This window comes from Heloderma suspectum, chromosome 4 (genome assembly GCF_057233095.1).
Source record: "Heloderma suspectum isolate Gila_16-S chromosome 4, 16-S_ref, whole genome shotgun sequence".
NCBI lineage: Eukaryota > Metazoa > Chordata > Lepidosauria > Squamata > Helodermatidae > Heloderma > Heloderma suspectum.
In genome coordinates, this window is record NC_139461.1 from 116,191,492 (window position 1) to 116,219,160 (window position 27,669).

General features: G+C 47.2%; 1 protein-coding gene across 1 annotated transcript; it reads left to right on the plus strand.

Moving 5' to 3' along the window:
- The first annotated feature begins 5,608 nt into the window (after positions 1–5,608).
- LOC146347343 (serpin B11-like) lies at positions 5,609–14,666 on the plus strand. Its single transcript, XM_084850502.1, has 7 exons — positions 5,609–5,787; positions 7,400–7,450; positions 8,362–8,505; positions 11,686–11,803; positions 12,104–12,246; positions 12,512–12,667; positions 13,781–14,666. Exons 1-7 carry the CDS (start codon positions 5,620–5,622, stop codon positions 14,186–14,188), a joined length of 1,188 nt encoding a protein of 395 aa, XP_084706628.1. The 5' UTR covers positions 5,609–5,619; the 3' UTR covers positions 14,189–14,666.
- The last annotated feature ends 13,003 nt before the right edge of the window (positions 14,667–27,669 follow it).

Here is a 27,669-nt window from a genome sequence, read left to right on the forward strand (position 1 = left end):
GGGGGAGGCGCTCCGTCCCTCCCCCCGAAATTCTCCCCGGCTGGCTCCGCTCCACAGGGACTCTGCAGAGCCGCCAGCTGGGGACACCCGCAGCCGGACATCCGGCCGCTGGCAGCCTGCACAGGGACGCAAATGGTGGCCACTGTAGCCGCCATTTGCATCCCTGTATTTTGCCGTGATAGGCTACGTATATATTTACGTAGCCTATCACAACAAAAAAACCAAAAAACAGTGAACGTAAACGGCAGCGGCTACGGTGGCCGCTATTTGCGTTCCCTTTTTTTTTTTTTGCCGTGATATGCTATGTAAATATTTACGTAACCTATTACAGCAAAAGACAGGAGCGCAAATGGTGGCCACTACACCATTTGCGCCCCTGTCTTTTGCCATGATAGGCTACGTAAATATTTACGTAGCCTATTATGGCAAAAATAAAGGGAACGCAAATGGCGGCGGCTACAGCAGCCACCATTTGTGTTCCCTTTTTTTGCCGTGATAGGCTACGTAAATATTTACGTAGCCTATCACGGCCTCCGCAGGAACACAAATGGCGTCCCTGCATTAGCCGTGATAGGCTATGTAAGTATTTACGTAGCCTATCACAGCTATAATGAAGAAGCAAATGGCAGCCGCAGACACGGCCGCCATTCGCAAAGCAGCGCAAACGGCAGCAGGTAGGTACTCCATTTCACACGCCTTTTGCGGGGGGGGCCAGGGGGCTTCGTTCCACCACGGATTTCGGGAGGGCGAATGCATTGGCATTCGGCCTCACTGAGATCCATGGTGGAATTCTCTGACATCCCTAGGGATGTTAGAGAATTCTGCCACTGATCCCAGGGGGGTCGAATTCCAGTGAATTTGGCCCCCCGGAATCCATGGTGGAACAGAGCCCCCTGCCCCATCACCCCGCGAAAGCCCCACAAAACAGAGCCTACCTGGCTGTGTCTCCGGTAGGGGTGCACGAAAATCACTTACCTGTCCTCGAAGCTTTTCGCGGTGGGGGGGAGGCGCTTCGCTGCTCCCCCCGTGAAGTTCAGGCCGGGAGGGGAGGCTTCCCGCCTCGCCCGGCCGAAATTCAGGCCAGGGGGGGAGGCTTCCCGCCTCGCCCGGCCGAAATTCAGGCCGGGGAGGAGGCGCCTTGCCTCGCCCGGCCGCGAACTAAACAGTTAAAAAAACAACAATGCCCCCGTGATAGGCTATGTGACGATTAACGTAGCCTATCACGGGGGCATTTTTTTTTTCTTTTATTGGAATGGCGGCGGCGGCAGCCGGTCGAAAGACCGGCTGCCGCTCCTGCCCCGGACAAAGACCCACCGAACCGCTGGCCAGACCCGCCGCCGGGAGGGACATTCACCAGTCCCGTCCCGGGGGGGCTGCGGGGGCGGGGGGTGCGGGGAATTTCTCCCCAAAACTTGTTCGGGGGGCCGAACACGTTGGCGCTCGGCCCCCCAAAGTTTCGGGGAGAAATTCTCCGCCATCCCTAGTCTCCGGCTCTGGCTGCGGTGGCAGTAGCGGCGGCTCCGGCCACTGCCGGGCTGCTGTGGCCGCAAATGGCGGCCGTCGTAGCAGCTGTCATTTGCGTCCCTACACTGGCCCATGATAGGCTATGTTACATAGCCTATCATGGCTAAAGCGGGAACGCAAACGATGTAGGGGACGCCATTTGCATCCCTGCTTTAGCCGTGATAGGCTACATAAATATTTACGTAGCCTATCACGGGTTTGCGTAGGGATGCAAATGGCGTCCCCTATGCCGGACGCCATTTGAGTCCACAGCAGCCCGGCAGCGGCTGGAGGCCCTGCTGCGGGTTGGCCTGGCCGGTGGCTCTGCAGCCTGGCCACGGAGCAGACCCGGCCAGGCAGGATTCCGGGGGGGAGGAACGGATCGCCTCCCCCCCCATCAAGGATTCTAGGGGGAGGAACGGATCGCGTCTCCCCACCTGTGGAACCCAGTGGAGCCAGGTAAGCGGGGTTTCGTACACCCCTAAATTCATTTAGAACAGTGTGGGGAGAACTATGTTGTATCTGCCTGCCACATAGCAGTTAAAGATGAGGAGCCTGTGAGAAAAAAAGAAGTGGAAACCCTCAGTCCGCACTAAGGTGGTTGAATAGGTAGGGATTCAAACGCAGACTTTTAGTAGATAAGCACTCAAAGCCCTGGGTCTGGATGTATGAATTTGTTAGTTTTGGTTTCTCCCAGATTCATTTTTTTTTTTTAAAGAAATCTTAAGTTCTTTCCATTCTGAATATGAAATAATTTGTAAATTTTGGTCAATGCATATAGAAAATGACCTGAAACAAAATTCTCACCCATCACTACTTTCGGTCTGAAGTGCTACAGTTGTTCTACCGTCATATCCCCACTTTTTTCACTGCTTGGGTAGACCAGATCCATTGACGTCCCATAGAATTCCATATAAGTATGTTTGAAATGGTAGACATAATAGTATTGCATTACAATGAGATGGAATTTATTGCATGACATTCTTCTCATGTACTTCAGTTGGATTCATCAGCTTCATTGCGGATAGGGATCTGACTATATCTCAATTATACTATTATAATAATTGTTTTGAGCCTTGATGGGTAGGAATCCCCATGCCTACCCTACAAACAATATACATCTGTCTGCTGGAATCCTGATTCCAGTACACTGTTTCCATGGAGAAAATCTGAGCCTCCCAGTGTTTTTCTGTATTAAAAGGGCCATAGTGCAGTTGGGAGAGCACATGCTTTGCATGCGGAGAGTCTCAGGTTCAATCTCAGCCATCTCCAGGTGGGGCTGGAAAAAGTCCTGCCTGAAACCCTGGAGAGCCACTGCCAGTCAGTGTCAACAAAGCTGGGCTAGATGGACCAAGGGTCCGGCTCAGTATAAGGCAGCTTCCTGTGCTCCTAAAAGAGCCGAGGAGCTCATGACTAACTATGGCAAAAGCATTCCCATTAGAACAAGGCGAAATATTACGACACTGATAAAATAATACATTTCACATGCATGCCTGTTTGTCATTGTTACAGCAGCCCTGTGAAGCTGAACAGGGTTAGTTTAGTTCGTTATTTCAAAATGTACATGCTGGCCTTCAATATTGCTATACCCAGTGTGGCTAAAGAACATGCTGAGAGGTGGGATGGGAGGGCAGTGTGAAAAATTATTAAACTCTTGAAATACCCCCAGTGAGAAGCCACCACATCCTAAGACTGTTCCACTGCCCAACAGCCCTCACTGTTAGGAAGTTTCTTCTGAAGTTTATCTGGAACCTGCTTCCCTGCAACTTCCAACCATTGGTTCTAGTCCTGCAACTTGCCCCACCTTCTGCATGACAGCCTTTCTAACATTTGAAGACTGCTGTCATGCCTCTCCTTAATCTGATCTTCTCCAGCTGAAACATAACCCCAGCTGTTTCAACTGCTCCTCCTACGACTTGATTTCCAGACCCTCAGCATCCGGGTCGCTTATCCTTGGACACACTCAAGTTTGTCGATCTCCTTCTTAAAATGTGGCATCCAGAACTGGGCCTGAAGAATAATAATTTCACTTCCCAGGTGGACAAATTCTTTCAGTGGTATACTGGTCAATCACAGCAAAATAGTCTGCTTTATTTGTGGGTCAAGAGTGAGGTAATCCCTTTGGTTTTTTTCAGCTCACCCTTCCCAGAAGTGTAGATACTCTCAAGACCAGTCACCAAAGAGATAGCAGAAACATGAAACAGTTAGCCTGACTAACACAGCATAGAGCAAACTGTTGCTTCCCATGACCTGGATGCTCTGCTTCTGTTAATTAAGCCTAAGATGGCATTAGCTATTTTAGCAGCTGCATCACACTGCTGACATATCCAGGTTGTGATCCACTAAGATACCTTGGCCCTTTTCACATGTCCTGCTGCCAAGTCAGATTACTCCCATCCTACGCTTGTGCCTTTGATTTCTTTTGTACTTAACTGCAAGACCTGTCTTGTCCCCTGGACGTTCCTGTTTAGGCCCAGACATCTGCATTGGGGAAGCCCCTCCATGAGCAGCTGTTCACCTGGAAGCTTCTACACAACTGGAATATCTCATGAAATTGTAGCTGCAGTCTTTCTTGAGGCAGATGTCTGAGGCATGAGGCCAGGGCACCACACGACACTACAGTCCCATTGCCCCCTTCTGCAGGGATAATTTCTACACTCAAAGAACTGAGGGCCAAAACAGACATTACTTTAATGCTGTATCTAGCAGCTACATATTTTTAAATTTTTACTCTAGATTTACTTTTTTAGTTTTACTTTAGACATTACTTTAATTCTGTGTCTATCAGCTACATCTTCTTCTCTCTTTTTTTGCTCTAGAGCCCCCAATCCAGATCTGAAATGCCCCTCTGCCACCTACCCCCATGCTAGAGTCCCAATCCAGATGATCTCCCCCCATGCCTACCCTAGCATAAAAATGAGGAGGGGGGGAGACACAGCTGTTGCTAGACACAGGGGTTCATCACACAGAGCTTTTATCCTGCTACTGAGATGGCTCTCTCTCAGAAGTTTGCAGGCTGTTTAGATGATGCCATTACCCTCCAGGGTGTCTCCTGCCATCTCCTCCAGCCTATCTTGTGTTTTCCCCAAATGCAAAAAATGTGGTATTTTTCCCAGCCCACAGAACAGGAGCGCCATGACCTCCATGTGAAATTCTCCCATAGCAGAAGAAACTGCTGCGTCTGCCTGCTCTGGGCCTTTGTTTTCAGTTTTGGGGGGCGCGGTCAGGATGAGATTTGACAGGCACGAGGGCAAGAATCACCTGCCGATTGCATCTCCTGCCTCTGCATTCCTCAATCGGAGGGAGAAGAGGGTAAAATGCCTCCCTGCAACGAAGGGAGACACATCTGATCCCCCACTCCACCAAGCTCAGAAGCAATGTCCTCTGTTGTTTCAGAGCACCCTATTAAGTTCAATGGGGCTCACTCCCAAGTAAGCATGCTGAGGGTTGCAGACTTACAGCACAATCTTACATTTTATGTCTACTCAGAAGTAAGTCAGAGATTTCCTGGGGGCTGCAAGAAAACAGTTACAGCAGAAGTTGAGCTCCAAAAACAAGACTACTCCCCCCCCCTGTCCCCGCCTTTGCACACATGCTGGGGAAGGAGGGAGGCGCTCCCTCAGTTCAAGCCACTTGGCTGCCATGTAAAGAAGCCCTTCCTAATCCCACAAAGAAACTGAAAGCAGGAAGCTACAGAAAGGATGTGGGTTTTTGCAGGTTTTTTGCTTAATGTAGAAACATCCACAGAATGAAAGTTGTGCCTTTTTCGGCCCTCAAGAGGGCTTGTGTTCCTAGGAAACTTCTGTTGAGAATGTAACTTGTAAGTTACTTCATGGGAGTGATAGGTTATTAGAAAATGTCATAAAAACCTACCAGCTGTTGACCTATTATTTAGTCTTTTAAAACAAGGAGGAATGAGGGAAGATTAACAGTACTGTGTGCCTTTAATATCAGGTCAATAACTGCTAGGTTTTTACAACATTTCCTGATAATCTATCACTCCTATGAAGTAACATGCAAGTTACATTCTCAACATTCTCAACAGCAAAGACTGAGAAAGTCTCCCAGAGGAATGAATTTCTTGTTTTTTTTGTCTCAGATATCATTGGCTCCATCATGACTACCCTAATCGCTGCAACCAATGAATTTGGAGTGGATCTTTTAAAAGAACTGTTGAAAGAAAATCCTGAGGGAAACATCTTCTTGTCCCCACTAGGTGTCACGGCAGCTATGGCCATGGTCTGTCTTGGTGCTGCAGGTGACACTGCTGAGCAGATGGAAAGGGTAAGAAACCAGCCACAATTGCGCTCATGAAAAGTGTCACTTTATCCTAATCATATTGTCACAAGGGCCACCCATTCTCCCAGCTGCGTGGAAATGACCAGGACATGCATCCCACCGAGAGCTTTTCAAGTGAGCCTCTGAGCTGTTGCCCTGAATCTTGCGGAATCTCCCCTTGGGAGCACCTCCTCTCCCCAGCTGGCCTGTCCAATAAAACACCCTATTGTGCATGCACCCCACTTCTGAGCAGGGACAGCTGTAAGGGTCCCACCACTTACCCAGGTTTCAGTTCCCATAGAAGAGGGGTGCACCCCCTTTTGGCCCTGAGGGCAATATCTGTTGCTGGTGCCCATCCCAGGGGTCCTGCACAGAATCACTGGGATAGGGGTGAGCGGGTGCTTTTGCAAGAAGGAAGATCCTTTTTGCAACTGCTCCGATTGGCATCGCTGCTTCGTGCTGCCATCAGTGGGCCAAAAGGAAAGACATTGCCCTGAGGCAAATGGATGGCAAGCAAGACTGGGATATTTGCTGTACAGGCAGACAAAAGTGTGTGTCTTGGCTGGGAGTGGGCAGGAGAATGGGCCTAAGCCTCTGCACTCAGCAGAACTGCACAGAGCAGTGGCGTTCTTTTGTTCTGCTCCTCAAAGGTTTCTCAGTGCAGCAGAGCCATTAGGCGGAGTGAGGCAGCCACTTCAGAGAGCCTGTGCCGGGGCATGGAGAGCAGCAGGGAGGTCTTGCAGGACAGAGCTGTGAGTGCACGAGGCCTGGCCTGCGTCCTCTAAGCTATCCTGCTGCCTGCAGGCGCAATGGAAGATGCTGTCCCAACGCCAGTGCTGAAATAAGGTTTAATTGTCAGTCCGGCCAGCTTCTGTGCATGGAATGGGGAGCCATCTTGTCCTTCGTCTCCGGCAGCAAAGTGTTAGTAGATCAGTAATTGTGAACAAGTTTTCCCAGCTTGTGCCCCACAGCTTGGCCATCACAGCCATGGCGGGGGTCGGGGTTCTCTTCGAGGGAGCACTCTACATTCACATCAGATAGACATAGGCAAGCTGGTCGCCTTTAGGTCTACAACTTCCATAATCCCTGACCACTGGCCATGTTGGCCAGGGCTAATGGGAGTTGTAGTCTTATGTTTCATTTTTTTACTTGAATTTGCCCCGTTTGCACCTCCGAACGCAAACACAAATGCTGGCACAAGTTTTGAGAGAAACCTGACATGTTCCTGAACTTGCACTGATGTTTGAAAAATGCACTATTTAAAAAAGCAGGGAGACCTCAGGACCTTGCAGAAGGGAGAACAGACCTGGAACACAAGTGGTGTGTTGGGAGTTTCAGGTTACAATCCAAGGAGACAAAACATTTGAAATGCCCCAGACTATGAACTCCTATGCGGCATCCATTTGGACACAACAACTCCATCAACTTCTTAGTCACCTCACAAAGAACCCTCGTGCCTTGCCTGCTTGTGAGCCCTCTGTGGGAGAAGTGCATTTGTTTGACCCACCCAGTCCCAGGAAAAATGAATTGCTTCAGCGGTATTGAGTTAGGACGACAGAGGATGTCCCAACTGCACAGATCACAACGCTAGTCTCTCATTCTGTATTTTGTGTTGCAGGTCCTTCACTTCAACGAGATCACTGCATCTGGAGGCTCTACGGACATGCCTGTAAGAGGATGGTCAAATATATCCCATCTACACTGATAATTCAGTTGGGGAGGGAACATATAGGCCTTGTCAAATTATCCTTCCAAAACGTTAGATAATCCCAAACCATAATCAGTTACAATAGTTGGAAGTCATTCAGCTTGGCGTAGTGTAGCGATGAAGAATCTGAGTTGCAAAGCCTCCTGGCCAAATCTCACCTCAGTCAAGAACCTTTGATGTGGTTTCACCTCCAAGCCACTGTGCTCCCAGCCTCAGTTGCCCTTGTCTGCAGTATGGAGATAATACTAATCTATGTTACAAGGCGGCTATATGGATTTCTGAAATAACGTATGCATTGGAAATGTGCCACATAAATGCTCAATAGTACCAAATAGTTTGTTTCTTAATCTTAAACCATTTGGCATCCTAAAATATATATTCTAAACTATATCTGGATGGGCATAACATCTACACCAAAACTCAGGAATGCCTTTAGGCATTTAGGAATGCCTAAAAAAAAAAAAATCTTTTTTTTTTTAACCCAACAACCTTTCTTTAGATTTAGCCATCTTAAAACCAGTGGTTGAAACAGTCCTTAAAATAAATGTTTATTGTCCAATGCAAGGCAAGAGTAGAAAAAGTATATCCCCAAGAATTATGCCTGATCGCCTAGCTGCATGGGAGGTGGTATCTCTGTGCCCCAGGGGAATAAGACTGGTGCTCTCCAAATAAAAATCTTTGCTACACCCCTGAAAGCATTTTTCTGGCAACTGTCATAAATAAGTTGTTTATGGTTTCTTTGGTGTTGTGTTTTATTTTGTTTTTTAATCATGCACAGCTCGTAGATCAATGGAAACACTAGCCTGGGGTATTTAGTGAGTGGTATTTACAAGAATAGAGATGACCTGCTAAACTGTCTTTGCTGTTTGAAGGTTACAGGGGCTCACTGCGGTAAACCCAGAGGACCTCATGTCCAGTTCAAGGCACTCTTATCAGCCATCAACCAGCATACCAAAAATTATGCTCTGAGTACTGCCAATAGGCTGTATGGATCAGACAAATATGTATTCCTGCAGGTAAGAAATAATGTTTCCCACACCTCACCTGAACAGCATGACCACATGAATTTAACATGATATTTTTCCTAAGAGTCAGTGGCCCAGATCCAGTGTTCCTGATACATTTTTATTTATATGTCCCTGGAGAGGGACAGGGGGAGTATGACCCTGTTGATTCTCCTGGACCTCTCAGCAGCTTTCAATGCCATCGACCATGATATCCTTCTGGATAGGTTGTCTGGGTTGGGAGTTGGAGGCACTGCACTGGACTGATCCCACTCCTACGTGGTCCTGGGGGATTATTGCTCCGTGCCATGGCAATTATGCCATGGGGTTCCACAGGGCACTATTTTATCCATGCTGTTTAACATCCAAATGAAAACGCTGGGGGAGGTTATCTGGAAGTGGGGGCTGAGGTGTCATCAATATGCTGATGACACCTAGCTCTACCTCTCTTTTTCATCAAACCCAGGTCAGGGAGTGGCTCTTCTGAATCACTGTCTAGGCACGGTAGGGATGTCAGAGAATTCCGCCCTGATTTTAAATGGGCTCGAATGCTGACAAATCCGGTCTGTGGAATCCTCCTCAGAACAGGGTGGCCAGGTCGACCTGGACCGGAGCTCATGCGGACCCAATTCTTTTCTCCACCAAAGGGCGGATTTTTCGAAAATAATTACAAAAATAAAAACGTAAATCGGAAATGGAGGAAGAAAGACCGTGAGCGACTTTACCCTTTTTATGAGGCATTCTCCGGAGGCTTTCTTTCGCTGGGGCTGAGTCGTCCACGGAAATCCTCCACCATTTCTGTTTATACTCTGTGTTGATCAGGTGAGATGATGTGAGGTTAGCTGAGGTCAGCTGAGGTGAGCAGGGATGGGCAGATTACTTACCCCATTCTGGGTGAGGGCGTCCACTGGGCGGAGTGGTGATCCATCCCTCCCCCCGGAATCCTCCCCACCACTCTGTGGCAGAGCTGCCGGACAGGCCTACCCACAGCTGGACTTCTGTCTGCTGCCGGGCTGCGGACGCAAATGGCGTCTGGCATAGCGGCCGCCATTTGCGTCCCTGTGTTAGCTGTGATAGGCTACGTATATATTTATGTAGCCTATCACGACAAAGAGCAGGGTCACAAATGGCACCCGCTATGCCATTTGTGTCCCTGCTCCTTTCATGATAACCTACGTAAATATATACATAGCCTATCACAGCTAACGCAGGGACGCAAATGGCGTAGTGCATGGCGGAACAGGGGCCGAAGCAGGCAGATGGCAGAACGGGGTGGCCCTTGGCTCTGCGGCATCCTTGCGGAGTGGAGCTGCTCCACGAGGATTCCGGGGAGGAGGAACAGGTCACCTCCCCCCACCCGCGGATACCCCACCGGAACAGATGGTGGGGAATCCGTACACCGCTATGGCATGGTAATGGACTGGATGAGGGCCAATAACAGAGGTACTGTTAGTGGGTGGCTCGTCTGCCTGGCTAAGAGGTGTTCAACCTGTTCTGGAGGGGGTTGTGCTCCCCCTAAAGGACGAGGTTTGTCATTTGGGGGTGCTCTTGGACCCAGAACTGTCACTGGAGGCACAGGTGAACTCAGTGGCAGGGAGCACTTTTTATCAGCTTAGACTGGGATACCAACAACGCCCTTTTCTGGACAGAGATAGCCCAGCTACAGTTATCCATGCTCTGATAACCTCTTGTCTAGATTACTGCAATGTTGTCAAGGGCTCCTTGGAGGCCTCTCTCAGTCTAATCCAGTAGCCAAGTCCAGACACAGACAAATGGATTCTTTTCAAAGCTTTATTCCTCTTTTACAACTTAACAACTCTACTGTTAGCAACTAGATATGAACAGCAGAGTACCTATGCCCTAAGTTGGAACAGCTGGTCCCCGTTTGAAAGGGAATTACTGGCGGACCCCTGAACTTAAGGACTAGGGAGAGTCCCTCCCCTTTTTCCTTGGATCCTCTGGGCGCAGCCGTTGTTTGCGCGCCAACCAGGCACTACGCCTCCTTTCTGCGCCCTCCATTTGGCGCCTCACTCTGCATCAGGGTCGTGCATCCATCAAGTCTGCTTCCTGTGCTCTGTCACTCCCAGGACTGCTATCTAAGCTAGGAATGCTGGTGGGAGGAATCTCCGTCAGCTGTTGGCCCTGGGAAAGAGGAGCGCGCTCCTCTCCCAGGAGTGACTCCTCTTCCTCAGAATCAGAACTACTCTGGGATTCTTTGGGCTCAGTGTCCACCCTGACAAATGTGTTAAAGGTGGGGCTACCTTTGAAAATGGTCCAAAAGCTTCAGCAGGCCCAAAATAGGGGAGCAAGGTTGTTAACAGGGACTGGCCAATGAGATCACGTTACTGCAGTATTTTCCAGCTGCACTGGCTGCCAGCCCATTCCTGGGCCCGATACAAAGTGCTGATACTAATTCAAAGCCCTTAATGGCTCGGGACCTGGTCAGCTGAAGGATCGCCTCTCCCATGTGTTCGCAGCCAGACCCTAAGATCATCCTCAGGGATCCTTCTCCGGGAGCCCCTGCCGAAGGAAGTGAAGTGGGTGGCTACCAGAAAGAGGGCCTTTTCTGCTGTGGCACGCTGGCTGTGGAATGAGCTCCCTGGAGAGGGTCGCCTGGCACCATGTTGTGCTCCTTCTGATGCCAGGCGAAGGCCTTTTATTCTCCCAGTATTTTAGCATTTTCGCCTCCTAATCTTTTAGCTCTGGTGTTTTAAACCTGTTCTTTAAATCTCTGCATTGCTGCTAGGTTTTATTCTGATTGTACTGTTCACATTTTATATGAACTGTTCACTTTCATATTTTATATAGTTTTATGCTGCTCTTTGTGGTTTTAAGTTTTGTGAACCACCCAGAGAGCTTCAACTATCGGGCAATATAGAAATTTATATAAAGTATTTTGTAGAAAACATTTTATATGAAATTTTATAAAACATGTTACTGGGCGGTATATAAAACATTCCTACAGCAATGAAATGAATAAAACAGTTAAAATATTAAAAGCGATAAAAACTGTCCATGGCTGAAAGACCATTAAACCAAGTGGAGAATTGAGTCACAACTGGCTCATTCTGTGGGTTTCAATGGGACTTTGTGACATTCACTTTAGCCGGTATGGAGCCTTCATGCTCTAGATTGCAGCTGATCAAGAGCCATCTATTACCTTTCTCCCTCCCTCTTTCTAATTCTGCGCAGCAATACTTAGATGGCACGAAGGAGCTGTACCTTGCCGAGTTGGAAAGAGTGGACTTTGTGCAGGCAACTGAGGAAGTTAGAGAGAAGATCAATTCCTGGGTTGAAAGCCAAACAAATGGTAAGGAAACACAGGCTAATTCTCACTTAGTTTGCAACTGATCAGCTAGGAATACTCAGTGATTTAAATAGCCACGTTTCGGACAGCACTATGTGAAAGTCTCCTTAAAGGGATAGATGTATCAAGATAAAAGACAGGACCTTCTGTTCTATTCATGTTTGCTGCTCATTCTGGACTAGTTTGACGTTTTCTGTGTTCCTTCCTAATACTGTTTAACATTGCATTATATAAATGAGAACCTAACTGAAAATGCATAGCCATCTCAAGGTAATATTTTCTCTTGAATTCATTTTTGAACAGGTAAAATCAAGGACCTGTTTCCTCACAAATCTATCAATCCATCAGCTGTCTTGGTCCTAGTGAATGCTATTTACTTCAAAGGAAAGTGGAAGCAGGAATTTAATAAAAAGGACACCCATGAAGCATTTTTTTGGACTGAAAAGGTACTGTATATCTGGAACCTTGTGGGAATGGGCCTTTATCTACTACGCCGTCCAAAAATCGTACCTTCCCTCTTGTACTTGGTGGGATACTTATACATCAAGTGTGGTTTTATACTATCTTGGCAGAAGGTAGTCTGAACTAAAAACTTAAAATGTTGGAAATGATTACAACTGGCCAACCACACGCAACATTTCATAGAGCATACTGCCACTGTTTTTGGTAACTCTGCTGCTTTACATGAAAGTGCTGCTTTATTTATTACAGAATGAGCGCAAAACAGTGCAAATGATGTCCCAGGAGGGTCTGTTTCATCTGGCCAAAATAGCAAATCCACCAATGCAAGTGCTTGAGCTTCCCTATGATAAGGATGAGCTGAGCATGTTCATCCTTCTGCCGGATCACAAAGGAACTCTAGCCCAAGTAAGTTAATTCGATTTCTGAAATATTTAAGGAACAGTTGAACAATTAAAACTGTGCAGTCGATAGTAGTGATACATACATTTCTGATACTCTGTTCAGTGAGAAGAAGAATAGGGTAAATCATTCAACAGTGTGTGTCCCCCCCACACACACACACTTTAAAAAAAATCTTGTAAAACTTGAGAGATATTCGAACAGTTCTTTCTATTCTTAAATGGCTCTCGAATAGCAATCCAGTTATAATTTTATAATTTTAAAACTCAGCATGGCAATCCTGTAGGCCCACCATGCCGGTGTCTGTGAATGCTGACACATCTTTGGATGCAGCTGGCTCAAGTGGAACATACTACTAATGCTACCACAGTTATTTAAAATATTTTTAGTGGCCCAGAGTCACAATGAACTATAAATGGGTGACATGAATGAGCAGGAGGGACCCCCAGTGAGCCTCAGGCTCACACACCACCCTCTCTCCTCTCCTCCTCTAGCACAGCCGTGAGGAGGAGTATGGGAGCCTTTGGTTCCAGTTTTGATTAACCACACCTTGCTATGTTGTTCACACCCTGAACTGTGGTTAAGAATTTAACTTAACTTAAGAATTGTTAGTTTAGACAAGTCAGCTTGAGTAACAACATTTAAAGTTAGATTGTTTGAAACTAACCATGGTTAATGTTCGCCAGAGTTTGTTGGCCGGGATGGCACGACAATTCATGGTCAAGCAAAAGTGGAAGCAAAAGCTCCCAAACTTCTCCTCACAGCCACATGGGAGGAGAAGGGCTGGAGGAGCGCATGAACCCAAGGCTCACTGCAGCTTATTCCTTCTCATTCACCTCTCACTAAACTATGGTTTAGCATGACATGGAAATGAAGTCATGGTGTTTTAAGAGATTTTCATCCCCAAATGTGAAGGGAAAAAAAGTTTTTTGAAGAATGTCATATTTCTGCAGATAACCCAAGTAATACAGTGTTTTGCGAAGAAAGGTTTGTTGCAGATGACTCTGGAGAAATATGATTTGCCTTCCCTTAATGTATGCACATTCATCTTCCTCTGTCTCACAATATACTTTTCACTCGCGTTCAGTTGGCATTGATCTCTCTGTTTTTACCTGCCAGCTTGAAAGGGAACTCACCCATGCAAAATTACAAGAATGGACCAGTTCAGCAAATATGCAAAAAGAAGATGTGAAAGTTTCTGTACCAAAGTTCAAGCTGGAAGAAAAGTATCTTCTCAATCCAACTTTGAAGGCTCTAGGAATGACAGATGTGTTTAGTGAAGGAAAGGCTGATTTATCCGGCATGTCAGGAAGCCGTGGCCTGGTTGTCTCCCAGGTCATTCATCAATCTTATGTTGAAGTCAATGAAGAAGGTACAGAGGCAACAGCTGCCACTGGGGTGACAGCAGTTCCAACGAGCATGCCAGTTCTTCATATGTTTACAGCTGATCACTCATTCATGTTCTTCATAAGACATAATGGAACGGGGATCATGCTCTTCGGTGGCAAATATTCCTTACCAGAATAGGTGTTTCAATAAGAGCAAGCACAGTAACAGTTTTGTGAACCCAAAATGTTACAGTGTTGAAAAAAATGAATATATTCTTAATTCTGTCTTCCATTTGGCTAACATGTCTAATTTTTGCCCGCTTAAGGACAAACCCCTAAGATTGATCTTTCCTTTGCTTACCTAGGCAAGCCCACTGTAACACATGACTCCTTTGCAGGCCTGTCTTCTTCTTCTCTGCAGTGAAAAGGGAAATGTTGTGCTCTGAGCACATTGAAGTTCTTCTGCTCAGGGAAGAGAAGACCTTCCACACATGGGCTTTAGCCAGAAGAAATGGGGTGGAGGAATGGGGAAGGCAGCACCACTTCTAACCCTCCTGCCCCAAACACAAACAAATCCAAAGAGGGGGATGAAGAAAATGGTGTGACTGATTTATGAAAGTGCTCCCATCTTCTTTTGTTGTGTATAATGTGTTTCCAGTAAAACAAATTTTCATCATAAGCAACAGCCACTCTCTGTCTCTTGATGGAGTAATTCCTCCTTTTACCATCTTAAAGAAATCATGTCATTTTCAACAGCACCTTCTGAGGTGGTCTCATTATTCTTCTTGCAGCTTTTCCTTTTCATGGAGGGAACTCAAGCGGAACAGAAGTGGGGTAATTTGATACTTCATTATTTCCAATCTATTTAAAAAACAGAATACAGGTCATTTAGTGCAAGAGATGCCCTGGAGGTTCACAAGGTCGTTTAAAGGCCCCGCAAACTTCCATGAGTGAGCAATCTCAATAGCAGGATAAAAGTTCCATGTGAAGGGGTGGGGAACTCAGGCCCAAGGACCAAATCCAGCCTCCTGGGGTCCCATTCTGGCCCACTGGGTTACCGACTTGGCCATATCTCTTTTCCCCAACCACCAATTGTTTGGTGGTTTCCCAGCTTTTGTGCAGTTTGTTTCTCAGTCTAAAAGGTTGTTATTTATTAGCTGGACCACCATTTCTTTCCTCTATCTTTTACTATGCATGTAGCTGAAGAAAGCCTTTTTGTTGTTTTTAGCATCCCTTGCTAACCCTCAGCTTGTTTTCAGCTTTAGCCTTCCTGATGCCATCCCTGCAATTCTGTGCTACCTGCCTGTACTCTTCCTAGGGATGTACGAAAGTCACTTACCTTTTTGCAGATTATGTTTGTGGGGGGGGGCACTCCGTCCCTCCCCCCGGAATCCTCGACGGGGGGGAGGCGAACTGGTCCTCCCCCCCAGAATCCTGCATGGCCGGTTCTGCTCCGCGGTGGCTCCGCAGAGCAGCCGGCCAGGGCCGTCCACAGCTGGAGTTCCGACTGCGGACTGGCTGGTGCGGACGCACATGGCAGCCACCGTAGCATCCAGTCCAGCCAGGCTGCCGTGATAGGCTACATAAGTATTTATGAGCCTTGTGCACATTTGTAAGACAAGCCTCCCAACAAGTCCCTTTTGTCGCCCATGGCTGCACTTGATCGAGGTAATGGAAGGGTGAAAGAAACACCCTCGGATGTGCACATTTGTAAGAGAAGACTCCCAACGAGCCCCAAGCCTCATTGAACACAATGGGTGTTACTTCTGAATAGACACTATTTGGTTTTTCCTGGGAAACACAGGACAGGAGACAGGAGACACCCCTTCACTGGGGTCACTAGGCAGGGCTAGCATAACCAAGCTAAATGTGGGGTTGGGGCATACAACAACTATACCAGGGAGAACCCGACTTAAGGGAAATAATTGGACTTTAAGCAGTCGCAGGAAATCCGTTTTTTCCCTCATAAATTCCGGGGTGGCTGCTGGATGGTCACGACATCATGTATCTGTAATGACCTCCACACACAGCCAGCTTGGAGTAAATCGCTGATGGAAACAGCCCCCAAGAGTCTGAAAATTACTACAACACTTATATAGTCTTAAAGACTTTATTCAACCAGCAAAAGAAAAGTTAACGTTACAGTCTTAAACACACTTACAAGGAAACAAGCCTCGTTGAACAAAGCGGGGCATACTTCCCAGTAAACATACATAGAACTAAATACTTCAATTTACCTGAGAGTAAGCCCCACTGAAAGTAATGGAACTTTCTTCTGAGTAGACATATTAATGATTGCACTGTTAGGCTGCAGTGCTATACCCACTTACCCAATGGAACATAGTGAGATTGACTTCTGAGTAGACATGTACAGGATTGCTGGGGTATTTCAAATGTTTTGTCTTCTTAGATTTAACCTGAAACTCCCAACGAACTACTTCTAAGTTCCAGATCCACTCTCCCTTCTGGAAGGTCCTGGTCTCCCTGCTGCACCTTTTCTATAATGTTTGGTAGCTTAGATCCTGTATACATGCATGGATGTCTTAGTCTATTTATGGATGGGGTAGGGGTGTACGAACAGTGTGAAATCTGCTCCGTCTGTGTTTCACAGCTTATCAGGCAACTTCTCTTCCATCGTCTGCTCACTGACAGATGTGATTTTTCCCATCATGCAGAAAAATGTGCAAATAATTATGTAAGAGGTTTGTTTGTTTTTTAACCCACCCAGCCGTGGTAACATTTAGTGCACTGTCCCCCATTCCATTCAAATTTTCCGCCATGGAAACTTGCATATTTCCTATGAAAAAATATGTGTAAATTTTGGGAAAGTTTTTTTTAAAAAAACCTTCCAAAACTCCATAGACTGAGGGGGTCACTCCGCAGCAGATTCCACAGGTTGGTTTCTTAGAAATTTGAGCTCATTTTAGTCCGACTTGAGTTTCTGCAACATCCCTAGGATGGAGTGATCAGTGGTATTTGAGATTACCAGGATTCTCGACCTTGAAGCTCAGAAGTTCAGGAACATGTGAGTTTTCCCTGAAGTCATGCGCTTGCATTCTTGTTTGTGTTCTGAGGTGCAAAAGGGGCACATTCAAGTAAAAAATGAAACTAAGCAATGTTCTCCTACATCCCTAGCTCTGTCCCAGTGGATCTCAAACATCATAAGTCCAGAGAGCCCTTTCTGCACTGACATGTCTGCCAAGGAACCCTGGCTATGACAAAAATTCTGGAGCAGATATTCAGGAGTCAGATTACATGGAGGCATGGCCAGGCCTATTGGAAATCAGAGCTGCCCCATATCAGGGGGTAGGCAACCTGGTGCCCTCCAAATGTTTTGGACTACATCACCCATATGCCCCAGCAATCATGGCCCATGGTCAGGGCTTATGGAAGCTCTAGTCCTAAATATCTGGAGGACACAAGGTTGCCTATGCCTATTCTGTGTGAATGGAGAGTGCTCCCTGGAAGAGAACTCCCACGTCTGGCCAAGCTGTGGTGGCCAAGCTCTCCTTCAGGAAACATCTTGCTATTAATTACTAACACTTTGCTGCTGGAGACGAAGGACAAGATGGCTCCTCGTTCCATGCACAGAACCTGGCCAGACGGACAATTAAACTTTATTTCAGCACTGGCGTTGGGACAGCATCTTCCATTGTGCTGAAGGCAACAGCAGGACAGCTTAGAGGATGCAGGTCAGGCCTCGTGCACTCACAGCTCTGTCCTGCAAGACCTCCCCCGCTGCTCTCCATGCCCTGGCACAGGCTCTCTGAAGTGGCTGCCTCGCTCCGCCTAAGGGTGGCTCTGGCCCGGCTGCACTGAGGAACCTTTGATGAGCTTCCAAGGAACTCTGGAGGCCCTCAGAACACAGGGCTGAAGAACAAAAGAACGCCACTGCTCTGTGCTCTGCTGCTGAGCGCGGGGCTTAGGGCCATTCTCCTCCTCACTCCCAGTCAAGACACACACTTTTGTCTGCCTGTACAGCAAATATCCCAGTCTTGCTTGCCATCCATTTGCCTCAGGGCAATGTCTTTCCTTTTGGCACACTGATGGCAGCATGAAGCAGCGATGCCAATCGGAGCAGTTGCAAAAAGGATCTTCCTCCTCGCAAAAGCACCTGCTCACCCTATCCCAGTTATTCTCTGCAGGACCCCTGGGATGGGCACCAGCAACAGATATTGCCCTCAGGGCCAAAAGGGGGTGCACCCCTCTTCTATGGGAACTGAAACCTGGGTAAGTGGTGGGACCCTTACAGCTGTCCCTGCTCAGAAGTGGGGTGCATGTACATAAGGGTGTTTTATTGGAAAGGCCAGCCGGGAAGAGGAGGTGCTCCCAAGGGGAGACTCCGCAAGATTCAGGGCAACAGCTCAGAGGCTCACTTGAAAAGCTCTCGGTGGGATGCATGTCCTGGTCATTTCCACGCAGCTGGGAGAATGGGTGGCCCTTGTGACAATATGATTAGGATAAAGTGACACTTTTCATAAGCGCAATTGTGGCTGGTTTTCTACCTTTTTCATTTGCTCAGCAGTGTCACCTGCGGCACCAAGACAGACCATGGTCATAGTTGCCATCACACTTAGTGGGGACAAGAAGATGTTTCCCTCAGGATTTTCTTTCATCAGTTTTTTTAAAAGATCCACTCCAAATTCACTGGTTGCAGCAATGAGGGTAGTCATGATGGAGCTGATGATATCTGAGACACAAAGGAACAGATTCATTCTTCTGGGAGCAACAAGGGAAGATGAACGGTATGGGGTGCCTTTGATATCAGGTCAACAACTCATAGGTTTTTATGATGTTTCCTATTAAACTGTCAGTCCCTTGAAGTAACATACAAGTTACACTCTCAACAGAAATTTCATAGGAACAGAAACTGTATTCAGGACCAAAACAGGCATGACTTTCATTCTGTGTCTAGCAGTAGTTCTGTCTTTTTTCTCTTCATTTTTATGCTAGGGTGCTTGCCGGGGGCATTGTCTGGACTGGGAACCTAGCATGGGGGGGGCAGAGTGGGGCATTTAAGATCTAAGGTCTGGGAAGTAAAAATGAAAAAAGACATCGCTGCGAAACACAGCATTAAAGCAATGTCCGTTTTGGCCCGCAGTTCTTCATGTGCAGAAACGATGCCTGCAGAAGGGGGCAATGGGACTGCGGTGTCATGTGGGACCCTGGCCTCATGCCTCGGACATCTGCCTCAAGAAAGTCTGCACTACAATTTCGTGAGACATTCCAGTTGTGTGGAAGCTTCCAGGTGAGCAGCTGCTCATGCAGGGGCTTCTCCAGGGCAGACGTCTGGGCCAGTACATGAACGTCCAGGGGATGAGACAGGTCTTGCAGTTAGGTGCAAAAGAAATCAAAGGCACAAGTGTAGGATGGGAGAAATCTGGCTTGGCAGCAGGACACATCAAAAGGGCCGAGGTGTCTTAGTGGATCATAAGCTGAATATGAGCCACCAGTGTCATGAAGTTGCCAAGAAAACTAATACAGACTTAGGCTTTATTAACAGAAGCATAGTGTCCAGCTCATGGGAAGTAACAGTTCGCTCTATGCTGTGTTAGTCAGGCTGCATTTGGGGTATAGCACCCAGTTCTGGACACCACAGTTTAAGAAGGGCATTGACAAACTTGAGTGCATCCAGGGATGAGCAACCCAGATGGTGAGGGGTCTGGAAACCAAGTAGTATGAGGAACAGTTGAAAGAGCTGGGGATATGTTTAGGCTGGAGAAGATCAGATCATGGGGAGGCATGATGGCAGTCTTCAAATGTCAGAAAGGCGGAAGGTGGAGCAAAGTTGCAGGACTAGAACCAATGGTTGGAAGTTGCAGGGAAGCAGATTTCAGATAAACTCTAGGAGAAACTTCCTAACAGTGAGGGCTGTTGGGCAGTGGAACAGTGTGCCTTGGGAGATGGTGACCTCTCCTTCACTGTAGGCGTTCAAGCAGAGGCTGGAGGGATCTGTCAGGAATGCTGTAGCTGAATCCTGCACTGCTCAGCTTGCATTTAGCCATGTGTTTAACTAGATGGTTTCCGAGATCCCTTCCAATTCTATAATTCTAAGTGCTTTGCATGACCTTGGGTGAAGGATCAGGAGCATGGTTCATCTGCCCCCTTTTTCACACATAGCTTCTATGCACAGGGAAAACCTGAAAAAGCCTAGAGACTATTTAGGCTCAAGCAATCAAAATAATCCTATGTATTCCTTCCCTACTGTACTCTTTTAGCATTGTTTCCTTTTACTGGTTGCATTCACACATAACACAAGACCATCGGGCTCACACACACCCCTCTCACTTCTCTTCTGGCATGACTGTGAAGAGGAGATCAGAAGCCTTCACCTTCGTTATGTATTTGCCTGTGCAATGCAAAGCAATGTTACACATTCTGTGCTGTTGTGTGGGCATAGATGTTGAAGTTGTAACACTCCATGTTGACATAGCAGTTTTCACACAGGGCTGCGAAAGAGCTGAATGTGGCTAATTCTTCCATAATTAAAGGCCGCGAACCACTCGGAAAAGCTCCGCTGGATGACACTGTTGTTGCAAGGTCTGTCATTGCTTTTGAATGAAATCCTTACAAGTCAATTATTTATTTATTTATTTATTTATTTCATTTCTATACCACCCAATAGCTGAAGCTCTCTGGGCGGTTCACAAAAATTAAATCCAAGCAACACACAGTAAAACAATTTAAAATATACAGAACATTAAAACCACAATATAACAATACAACCACAATAAAACCTAGCAGCAGTGCCGGAGTTTAAAATACAGATTTAAAACAGCAAAGATAAAAATTTAGAAAGCTAAAATGCTAAAATGCCTGGGAAAATAAAAAGGTCTTCACCTGGCGCCGAAAGGAATACAATGTAGGCGCCAGGCGAACCTCACTAGGGAGCTCATTCCAGAGCCGGGGTGCCACAGCAGAAAAAGCCCTCCTCCTAGTAGCCACCCGCCTCACTTCCTTTGGCAGGGGCTCACGGAGAAGGGTCGCTGATGATGATCTTAAGGTCCGGGCAGGCACATATGGGAGGAGGTGATCCTTCAGGTAACCTGGCCCCAAGCCGTTAAGGGCTTTGAATGTTAACACCAGCACTTTGAATCGGGCCCGGAAATGGACTGGCAGCCAGTGCAGCTGGAAAAGTACTGGTGTAATATGAGCTCGCAGGCCAGTCCCTGTTAACAATCTTGCTGCCCTATTTTGGACCAGCTGAAGTTTCCAGACCGTTTTCAAAGGCAGCCCCACGTATAATGCATTGCAGTAATCCAGACGAGAAGTTATCAGAGCATGGATAACTGTAGCTAGGCTATCTCTGTCCAGATAAGGGCGTAGTTGGTATACCAGCCTAAGCTGATAAAAAGTGCTCCGTGCCACTGAGTTCACCTGTGCCTCAAGTGACAGTTCTGGATCCAAGAGCACCCCCAAACTATGAAACTGATCCTTTAGGGAGAGTGCAACCCCTCCAGAACAGGTTGAATATCACCTAGCCGGGCAGACGAACCACCCACTAACAGTACCTCCGTCTTGTCTGGATTGAGTTTCAGTTTATTAGCCCTCATCCAGTCCATTACCATGCCCAGGCACTGATTCAGAACAGTCACTGCCTCACCTGGTTTTGATGTAAAAGAGAGGTAGAGCTGGGTGTCATCTGCATATTGATGGCACCTCAGCCCACACCTCTGGATAACCTCCCGCAGCGGTTTCATGTAGATGTTAAACAGCATGGGGGATAAAATAGAGCCCTGTGGAACCCCATGGCACAATTGCCATGGCACAGAGCAGTAATCCCCCAGCACCACCTTCTGGAATTGGCCATCCAAGTAGGAGCGGAACCACTGTAGTGCAGTGCCTCCTACTCCCAACCCAGACAACCTATCCAGAAGGATACCATGGTCGATGGTATCGAAAGCCACTGAGAGGTCCAGGAGAATCAACAGGGTCGCACTCCCCCTGTCCCTCTCCCGGCAGAGGTCATCCCACAGGGCGACCAAGGCAGTTTCCGTTCCAAAACCAGGCCTGAAGCCCGATTGAAATGGATCTAGATAATCCGTTTCATTCAACAGTGCCTGGAGCTGTCCTACAACCACCCGCTCAAGCACCTTGCCCAGGAAGGGGATGTTGGCCACTGGCCTATAATTGTTAACATCCCCTGGGTCCAGGTTAGGCTTTTTCAGGAGTGGCCTAATTACTGCCTCTTTTAAAGCGGCAGGCACCACTCCCTCTCTCAAGGAGGAATTTACAACCTCCTGGACCCAGCCGGACAACCCCTCCTTGTTTGATTTAATAAGCCATGAAAGGCAAGGGTCAAGCACACAAGTGGTCGATCGGACTTGGCCAAGCACCTTGTCCGCATCCTCAGGCCTCAGTAACTGAAACTCATCCAATAAAACTGGACCAGACGGTGCTCTGAACGCCTCTACCGATGGAACTGCATTAATGGTGGTGTCCAATTCATGACGAATCTGAGCAACTTTATCCTCAAAGTGCCATACAAACTCGTCACAGCGTGCTACCGAGGGTTCCACCATCTCTCTCCCTGGCCCAGAATGTAACAGGCCTCAAACCACTCAGAAAAGCTCCACTGGATGACACTGAGAAGATGCAATGCTGGTGGAAAAGAACTGTCTCTTTGCCACCCTCACCGCCACAGAGTAGGCTCGATAGTGGGCTCTTACCTGTGTTCGGTCAGACTCAGCACGAGTTTTCCTCCACCTGCGTTCTAGCCGTCTCCCCTCTTGCTTCATTGCCCTCAGCTCAGGTGTATACCAAGGAGCTGGCCGGGCTCTGCTCAGAGGGAGAGGGCGCTTGGGCACAATCGTGGCAACCGCCCGAGTCATCTCTGCATTCCACAGAGCGACCTGGGCTTCGATAGGAGCACCAGCCATACCAGCAGGAAAATCCCCCAGAGCCCTCTGGAATCCATCGGAATCCATTAATCTCCGGGGGCGGACCATTTTAATAGGTCCCCCACCCTTGCAGAGGGGAAAGGCCGCCAGGAGTCTAAACCTCAGCAGGAAGTGATCTGACCATGACAAAGGGACAGATGTTAATTCCTCCACTTTCAGATCACCATCCTCCTGCCCAGTCGAGAAAACCAGATCAAGCATGTGTCCTTTTGTATGCGTTGGGCCAATGACATGTTGGGACAGCCCCATGGTTGTCATGGCGGCCATGAAGTCCTGAGCTGCCCCGGATACAGCGGCCTCGGCATGGAAGTTGAGATCCCCCAGGACCATCATCTTAGGGGTCCTCAACACCAAGTCCGAGACCACCTCCGTCAGCTCAGGCAGGGAGTCTGATGGGCAGCGGGGTGGGCAGTACACCAACAGAATCCCCAGTCTGTCCCGGGTACCCAACACAAGGTACAAACACTCAAGATCTGCACTCGAATGAGCAGGAAGCCTGGAGAGGGAGATTGAATTCCTATAGACCACGGCAACCCCCCCTCCCCGACCCTCAAGTCGGTGTTGGTGCTGCACCGAGTACCCAGGAGGGCACAGCTGGGAGAGAGTGACCCCTCCCAGTTCCCCCACCCAGGTCTCAGTAATACATGCCAGGTCAGCCCCCTCATCCACAATCAAATCATGGATGAGGGAGATTTTATTTTGGGCCGACCTGGCATTCAGCAGCAGCACCACCAGACCCGAGGGCAGACTGGTAAGGCTGCCAGGAACCATCAGGTTGGGGGAAGAACCAGAAGAGGGGACAGCTGTAAGGTGTCTAGCCCCTCTTCTCCTCAGCTGGCCTGTTAATCCCCCAACGCCATACCTCCCCCTGCCCGTGACCACAGTTATGGTGGCACCTCTCTGACTCCCTGAGTTGCCCAATAGTCCTCCCAGGCACATATTAAAATGTTAAGATATAAATAGCACAACAGTTTAAAAGAATATAAAAGAGATAAAAGAGAACAGCAGCTAAGAAGGAGCAGATAAAGTCCACGTTTGCCCCTTTCCCCTTGTCTTTAAAGCTGCTGCCCTCTGCTGCTGCTATTTGCTGCTGGTATTGTGGCTGCTGGTGTCTCTGGAGAAGCAGGTGGGTAGGTCTTCAGGTTCTACACGACTCCAAGTGCGACCCTAAGTGCGCACTTAGCGTCGCACTTGGCGCGACGCCGAGGTGCTGCCTCTGGCAGCCCCGCCTTAAGTACCTGTGGGCGGGGGCAGAAGCAGGCTCAATCTGGTCAATCATGCAATATTCACTCTTGCTTTATCTTCTCTTACTTTGAGCCAGCTATGCTCAGAACCAAGAGGTGTTGTGTCTCGGTTCATGGGTAGGAGGGGTAGCTCAGCAGTAGTGCACATGCTTTGCATGCAGAAGGTCCCAGATTCAATGCCCGGTATCTCCAGGTATGGCCAGGAAGGAATCCTGCCTGAAACCCCAGAGAGCCACTCCCAGTCACTGTCAACAATACTGGGTTAGAGGGACCAATAATCTGACTCAGCTAAGGCAGCTTCCTATGTTCCTAACCCTAAGCACAATTCCATGTAAAAGACACAGGTGAAAGAAATGGTCTTATCCTGCTGCAATATGTCTCTGGGAAAAAGCAACCTTCCCCTCTTCAAGAATGGATGACTCTGGACTTTCAGTGTCATATTAGTTTTCCACTCAAGTCTCTATATAATCAACATCCTTCACAAGAACATACTGGAAATAGTGTGGGGCTTATGTTAGGAAATTTTGACAGTTTGAAACTTGCTTTGACCTGTGGTTTCCATCTCTGTATCTGTCACAACAGATATTGGTTTCATGTGTATACACAACCCACGATATTGTTTGTAAGGTGAGGAGGTGCAATTTTGTCTGGCAGAGGAATTAGCTAATATCCGCCACAGAAATCATGCAGCTTAATTAGGCAATCACTCTAGTTCCCTGTGTGAGCCCAGAACAGGACATTGTGTGTAATATGAGGGCACACAAACATGCAATCTTGCCTTGCACAAGAATGTGTCAGCAGCCAAACCTTCAAAACAGAAATCACTGATTTATTCAGAACTCTTTCCTACACATCCCTTCTAAATTCTGAAGGACAACAGTTCTGTCAAGCAAATGTCAATGAAGGGCAGTGGAATTATTGGGAATTCCAAGGACAATTCATACAGGATGCAGCATATTTGCTGCAGGTACAGCAGCATTCCCAGTTGTATACACCTTAAAGTTGGTGAGAGGACAAAAAACGCATGGACCTGGGAGTATTGATAAACACATGACCTGGGAGCCATGCTGAACAATGTAAATGCACTAATAAGAGGCATGTATAGATTCTTCCTTGGAGCACTGATATTTTAATATTTTTAAAATTTTATACCATGCAACACCCTCACAGCATGCCTTGATAAGCCAAGAAATCTTTAATTACCCATAGTTTCTCTTTACATCAAACCAGGAAACTATGGTCACCAGCTTCAGAACAGCCAGGATCATAAATCATATTCAAACTGTGGTTTAAGGTCCTGAGTTATTATATAGCTGGTAACATAATTTCTCAGTTCCAATGACATAGGAAAGTATGATGAATTAGAGGCTTCCCAGCTAATGGAGGTGCATCATGGAAAGAAGAGCGAAGGAGCTATGTGCATGGGCAAAAAGCTCCCTCATCTCTCATCTTTGTAAGCCAAGATATGACTGTCCAATTGCAGCCATTTGGAGTAGAGTCCTCACAGTCACCCAATTTCTGCATTTCTTTCCAAGAGCTAAAAAGCAGATGCCTGATAACGTTCAGTGGTCTAGCTTGCAAAGCAAGTTTGCTGGGTTAAGTAAACATAGCAAAGCTGTGCAATTTCATTAGAGATAAAGGTGATAGGCTTGTTCTTGCTTGCTTGATCAAGGCAAGCTGCCTGATCAATGAAACACACTCATAATTTCCTCCTGTGTCCATGCTAACTTGGTGGAACCAATTTTGAAAATGAAGCATAAAAAGGCAGCATAATGGTGTGCCCATATATTTTGCTGTAGTTGAGACACAAATCCACTGATTTGTGCATTCAGTACTCTCTCCAGCTATATCTAGTGTCCTATTTCCTGCTAATCTATATGGTGGGTGGGCTGGAATTGAACAATCAGCATGGTTGGAACAATCCAGCATGGCGGGGGGCTTTCCTGTTGTAGCACCTCGCCTTTGGAATTTTCTCTGCCCTGCAAGGAGACAGGTGCCACGTTGGATGGTTTTTAGACACCTGTCGGAAATGTTTCTTTCTATAAGTGATTTGCTGATTATAATAACTTCGTAGTTGTTTATTTTCATTGTTTTAATGCATTTTCTACACACCCTGTGATTTGATAATGAAGGACAAGACAGAAAAACTTTAAATAAATGAATGACTACATACATACATACATACATACATACATGATAAAATGATAATTCAGTGTTTTGGTGGTAGGAAGGTGGGTGGGGGAGAGTGGTACTAAAATGCCGAAGGAATGTCAGAAATGATTTGGCCTGATATAGCAAGATGGAAGTCCCCATCTGGTCACATGGAAGTCCCCATCTGGTCCCCATTGAGCTGCCCAGAGGTGCCCTTTGATGCTGATCAGGACATGCATCCCCATCTGTGGCTGCTATTTACTGAGCATGCCTGGGCAGGTACAACTAGAGCTGTGTAATAGTTATGTGTTTATACATTGATAAAAGAATAATATATGCCCTAAACCGTAATAGTGCTACAGATCTCTCTTTGGTTTTGTTTGCAAGGCATGAGGTTCTGACTGATGGCCAAATTATGTGATACAAAATGGACCATTAGAAACTATGTCAGATGTTTGCTTGTTTTAAATTAACAATAGGCATGGAAAAGGGGACTTTGATTGGAAACAAAATGTGCAAGGAGAGGAGATTTAGCTTCCTCAGCTGCTATTCCCCACCACCACCGCCACCCACTGCACCAATGGATTTCCCTTCTATTATGTGATTTCCATTGGAATCATACCTGGGGAGGGAAGGGTTAAACCTCCCCTCCCTGCACATTGCAGTCCTATTAGTGTTCCGTGCCTATTATTACATAGAAGCAAACCATTCCAGACATCGATAGTAGTGTCTTATTTAGCGTCGGGTGTAGTTTCCCCCTGCGATTGAAGGCATAGGGCCCAATCCATGTTCAACCAGATGAGGCACACAGTTGATGCAGATGCAGAATTGCAATTACTTTGCACTATCCTATTGGAAATATTGCCAGTGCGACTTTTGAAATGTGTTTGAGCTGTGGTTTCCATCTCTTCACAAGAGACTCTGGTTTTAAGTGCGACCATCGGAGGGGAGACACAGATGCACTGTCCGGTACTTGTCAGCAGTTTTTCAGCTGGATGTGTATCCACATCTGAATTTTAATCTCATGGCCATTAATGAGTCATGGAACTGGCTGGATGCATCTGCTGATATGGATTGGAAAGCACATGTCCCTCCATGGCCACTGTTCTGGAGTGTGCCTAGGTATCTATGACTAGAGTTGGATCAGGGCCATGCCCTTTAAATAATTTGTTCATATACATAACTTGGGGTGCTATTTAAATAATACTCATAAATTAATCACACATCCTGCTTTTAAAATAATATGGCATGGGATGCTTCAATTTCTGGCACAGCCCTCCCACCCCACCTCTCAGCATGTTCTTTAGCTACACTGGGTGTAGCAATATTGAAGGCCAGCATGTACATTTTGAAATAATGAACTAACCATGTTTGGCTTCACAGGG